The sequence below is a fragment of the Pyrenophora tritici-repentis genome, chromosome 9 (assembly GCF_003171515.1).
Source record: "Pyrenophora tritici-repentis strain M4 chromosome 9, whole genome shotgun sequence".
Lineage (NCBI taxonomy): Eukaryota > Fungi > Ascomycota > Dothideomycetes > Pleosporales > Pleosporaceae > Pyrenophora > Pyrenophora tritici-repentis.
The window spans coordinates 417540-423191 of record NC_089398.1 but is presented as its reverse complement, the minus strand read 5'-3'; the positions used below and the strand labels follow the sequence as shown (position 1 = coordinate 423191).

Here is a 5652-nt window from a genome sequence, read left to right as displayed (position 1 = left end):
TTAGGTTAATCGCAAGAAATTCGTTGTTACTACAAAGTCCGAAGAAGCACATTGTCGGCCATAGGGCTTATCCCTTGGCTCCTCTTTGGGCAACCAGGCAGCCACCTATTTACCCGCTAGTACCTTTACGGCCTAGCTCCTTCTCTCCTCCCACTGCGTATATAGACCTCTTCCCGATAGCTCTAATACGACATGATGATTCTCCCCAACCTTGACGCTTGACAGGTTATGAGCCCTCACCCGCTCCCGTAGTCGCTCACGATAATTCTATTAGATATTTTGACGACCCGCGCGCCTCATCACGATCATCACCCTCCCCGCAAAACAGCTCGGTGACGTCGCAATCGCGCGCCACTTTAGCAATCGCGACCCCGCAACTTGCAGCTCATCGATCGCTTGGACGACGACGAGCTCCTCGCTGCTCACCGCCAAAAATCGCTAGCCGAACGGTCTTCGACGTCCGCCGCGATGGCAACTTACACCTCCTCCACAGCTGTCACAGCGCGCCTTGCAGCCGACGGCAAAAACTGGAAGGACTGGATTAAACAACTCATCAATTACGCAGCCGCCGATGGCGCTGTAGCCGTCCTAGATGGCGCTCCGCGCCCAGAATTTGACGCTACAGACGACAAATATCGCATTACCGCCATGCAGCGCCCGATCACTCATCCATTAGGCACCTCAACAGACGTTATCCAAGCCGAGCTTGACCGTGTCGGCAAACTCAACAAGACTATAGGACCGTTCAACAATGAGGCTCGACAGCTACTTAAAGAGGACAAGCTTGCGCTTGACTCATGGGTCGCCCGAGATGCCCGACTCCAAAACACCATACTCTCATCCATTGACAAGCCTCTCGTAGCTCAGGTGCGCACTTGCCCCACCGCCCACGATATGTACAAGGCTCTCAAGGACCTAAACAGCAACGGTGACTACGCCAATGCTGCTCTCGCGTGGACTGCCTTCATCGACCTCCGCGCTGAGACCCAACCCACAGTCCGCAGCTATATTGGAAAGTTTCGCGAGACAATTAATGACATCACGGTACAAGGCATCACACTTGGATGGAAGAAGCCTTCAGCAGTACCTGGTACATCCGCCGACCGCGACATCGAAGACCTGCTCATCATCCACTTCCTTCACGGCTTAGCTCGTGTACTCCCACAGTGGGTAGAAGCTCGCAATAACGACCTCCGCCAAGGCCATACATGGTCTATCGACACGCTCGTCGCGTCACTCGAGGATCACCTACGCCATGCCCCAGATGAGCCCGTGAAGACTTTCCTCTCCGTCTCTAAACAAGCGGAGGAGAAGCGCGTTCTCACACGCCTAAATGGCCGCGGCAATGGCAACAACAGCAACCAGAACTCTACTTCTACTCCTTCGTCTCTGCCGACGCGCAATAACAACCAACAGAAGCGTACTCCTCAGCCTGTTGGAATGTGCGATCACTGCAAGCGAGAGCACCCAGGACCTAATGAGCTTTGCTGGAAACTTCACCCTTCTCTCACCCCAGATAATGTTAAGAAGCGCACCGCAGACAATGCCGCTAAGAAGGCCGCAGCTGCAGCAGCTCGTACAAACGTTACAGTGGCCAAGAACAGCAACGACGACGATGCTGATCAGTACGATGCTCACTCATACGTGACAGTCGCCACCTTCGTCTCTCCGACTCTCCTCAAGAAGGCAGTCTCCAATCACGACTATCAACAGCGGTACTGCTACGACACTGCCGCTAACCGGCACGTCTTCAATAACCGCTCGAAATTTTACGAATACGCTCCAATCGACAATGACGTACACGGCTCTACCGGATCAACCACCGCCGCCGGCGTTGGCACTGTACGCCTTGAAGTCGTCAAAGCCGACGGAACAACAGAGAAGATCTCACTCCAAAACGTCCTCTACTGCCCCGATTTCGCCACCAACGTCATCTCCCAAGCTCCATTCAAGCGCGCGGGAGTGTGGTATCACTCGGGCAAGGACAAATTGTACACTGCCTCAGATGAGGAGCTAGCTTACTTACCAGAGATCGACGGTATACCCAACTTTCTCGTAGTTACAGAATCCTCCAAGGCGCCGGCCGCTCTCTCATACGCCTCTCTTGTTTGCTATCGAAGCTCTGCCGATGAGCCCTCATCCTCACGGCCAGCCACCGACTGGCATCATATCATGGGACACGCTGGAATAGACGCTATTAAGGACACTGCAAAAGTTGTACATGGGATGAAGCTCACTACTTCTACCGTCACCAACTGCGAGCCCTGCGGCCTCTCCAAATCAAAGCGAAATATCTCTCGAATTCAACAAACTCCACCCAATACAGCGCTTGGCAAGGTCCATGTCGATGTCGTCGGCCCCATCACTATACCTGGAAAAGATGGAGAGCGTTACTTCATGCCTATCACGGATGGCAAGTCACGCCGACAGTGGCTATTCACATCAGACAGCCGCGCTGTACTAGGCCAACAGCTTATTAATTGGTGCAAAGCTATGAAGGCCAAAGGCTTTACCATCACTATCCATACCGACAACGCTCGCGAGTTTATTAACGCCAGCAACAAGCAGTACTTCGATAGCGTGGGCATCGAGGTAGTTACGTCACCACCTTATGATGCCACTCGCAATGGTATTGCAGAGCGCGCCAACGGTATCACAGAGGATCGAACTCGCGGAGCTCTTATTGCAGCCAAGCTTCCTATAAAGCTGTGGCCCTACGCAGCCAAATATATGGCCCGCATTCACAACCTCGTCTCCAACAGCAACCTCCCAGGAAAGATCACTCCTTTAGAGGCCTGGAATCGCTCTATAGGCTACCCAAACCCAGTCCCAAACGTCGCCAAGATGCACGCTTTCGGCCATGTTGGATACGCCCATATACCCGCCCAGAAGCGCGTCAAAGGTGACAAATTTGCACCTCGTGCTCACAAGGGCCACCTCGTCGGTATGATCGGCGAGAACATCTACCAGATGTGGATCCCAGAGACTGATGAGATCGTTACCACCGCCTCCGTGCGGTTTGATAGCTACGACTCACCCTCCACTCCTCCATTGTCTCCCATCATCGGCCCTTCACCATCACCGAAGGTGCTCCCATTTAAACCTCTCATCAACCGCCTCGCCGACGCCGCTACAACTCCACCCGCTCCTCCGCAAGATGGTGATGGCGGCGATTTGGACAATCATCAGCTACCTCGTGCTGATGGCGGAGATGGCTTTGATGGTTTCGAGGATGATGATGAAGCTCCACCAGCTCCTCCAACCCGTGGTAACAACAAGGCAGCGCGTCGACATGAGATTAACGCGGACCTCAACCCAGCTCATATCATACACGGCCCTCGCAATCGCCGGGCACGTGCTTTCTTCACTTCATCTACTTTTGATCGCTGCTTCGCCATGGCTCTCGTCAAGCCCACTCTCGGCTCAAAGCTTTCAGAACTTCCACCGGAGCCTCGCAACTATCGTCAGTTTCTCAAACATCCTCGCCGCGATGATCTACAACTCGCAATGGACGATGAGTACAACGCTCTTATCGCCAACGGTACTTGGCGCCCTGCTACGGCAGAGGAGATTGCCAAGTATGAGATCATCCCAGGTCAATGGTGTGGACGTATAAAGGCAACGCTCAAGGCTATCACGTGAAAGACAAGGCTCGCATGGTGGCTTGCGGCAACAAGCAACAAGAATCAATTTGGTACCGCGAGGTTTACTCCTACGTCGTCCGAACTTCTACGCTCCGCATCCTCCTCGCCCTTGTGGCTTACTTCGATCTAGAGTGTGAGCAGATCGACATGATTACTGCTTACCTCAACGCTCACCTCGACGACGATGACGTTGTCCTCCTTCGCCTGCCCGCAGGCTGTACTGGCTTTGGGAATATTGTTCGCCTTCGCCGCGGCATGTACGGCCTCCGTCAGTCAGCCCTATTGTGGTACAACGACCTCAAGGACTCTCTCAAAGATCTCGGCTTCGAGCCCATCGAAGCAGATCCCTGCGTCTTCGTCAACCCAACAACAAAGGCCATCATAGTCGTGTACGTTGACGACCTTATCCTTATTACACGTGACGTGACCTCTATGAAGGCACTTAAGTCACAACTCCTCAATCGATACAAGGCTCGTGACCTTGGCCCAATTGGTTTCTACTTGGGAATTCGAATCCTCCGCGATCGTCCCAACCGCTCTCTCTCTATGACGATGGATAGCTACGTTGATCGCATTGTCGATGAGTATCACCTCGCCAACGCTCCAAAGGCAGACAACCCCCTCCCAAAGTCGGCCCTCACCCTCATCAAGCGTGATGACATCGCCGACAACAACCTTATACAGCAGTACCAATCGCTCGTCGCGAAGCTACTCTATCCTACCTCCATTATTCGCTGTGACCTAGCTTGGCACGTGAACTTCATGGCACGCTTTGCAAACAACCCTACGTTAGAGCAACTGTCACTGCTAAAGCACATGCTCCGCTACTACAACGGCACGGCAACTCTCGGCATCAAGTACCAAGGTGACCTTAAAGACGCTAATATGGACGACCCAGATCACATGATAGGCCTTAAGGCCTACAGTGACTCCGCCCATGGCGACAACAACGAGCGCAAGTCGTCCTCCGGCTACGTCATCAAGATGGCTGGAGGCGTCGTCTCATACAAATCGTACCGCCAGCGCCTCGTTACTCTCTCCTCCACAGAATCAGAATATATTGCCATGACGTATGCTGCCAAAGAGATCAATTGGCTTCAACGCCTACTCTCTCAGGTTGGATACGTCGGTAACGACCTCAAGCCCTTCAAGCTGTACACCGATAATCAGCCAGCGCTTAATATGATCCGCAAGGACGGCCATCACGAGCGTACAAAGCACATCGACGCGTACTTCAAGTATACAAAGCAGCAGTACAAAGACGGCAACCTCAAGCTCGACTATCTCCCCGGCGTAGAGATGCCCGCCGACGGCCTTACGAAGCCTCTCGACAAACAAGAGCACGCTAAGTTCATTGGCCTCATCGATATGGTGAACGTTCCCCGCATGTAGTCTCTCAAGGCACCTCCAGCGAACGTCTCTTTACGATTTCCTATACATTTCATTCACTCAGATGGCTTGCCACCTGGTTCCGGGGGGTGTGTCGGCCATAGGGCTTATCCCTTGGCTCCTCTTTGGGCAACCAGGCAGCCACCTATTTACCCGCTAGTACCTTTACGGCCTAGCTCCTTCTCTCCTCCCACTGCGTATATAGACCTCTTCCCGATAGCTCTAATACGACATGATGATTCTCCCCAACCTTGACGCTTGACACACATGACTCTTTACGATCAGCGATTTAGTAAAACAATGAGGAATTTTCAAATTGTGAAGTACAGCGAAGAAGAAGGACCAGAGCCGGCAGGAAGGATTTATACCATACCTACCACCTACCCACCTTCAACTTTCGTAAGGCTTGGACTTTTGAGCGCGCGCCCAGCACATCACACACACAAATCTGAGATTTTAAATCATACAAGGCGCGAGAGGCGAGACAGACATGAAAGCCCTGGCGCCGCAATTTTAGTCACCTTCTCTTCCTCTCATTTTCATAAGTTGGTGGAATCTCTTTTTGAAGAATTATGATAATCAGAAACCTCAAGTCACAAGACAGACATAGAAGCCTTAG

The 5652-nt window shown here is 52.7% G+C and overlaps 1 protein-coding gene across 1 annotated transcript; it reads left to right on the top strand.

Annotated features, from left to right (window-relative positions):
• Positions 1-468: 468 nt before the first annotated feature.
• Positions 469-5036, top strand: PtrM4_145300 (rve domain containing protein; the record flags this gene model as incomplete). Its single annotated transcript, XM_066109807.1, has 2 exons — positions 469-3595; positions 3619-5036. The coding sequence occupies 2 exons, from the start codon at positions 469-471 to the stop codon at positions 5034-5036; spliced, it is 4545 nt and encodes a 1514-aa protein (XP_065959790.1).
• Positions 5037-5652: the final 616 nt, after the last annotated feature.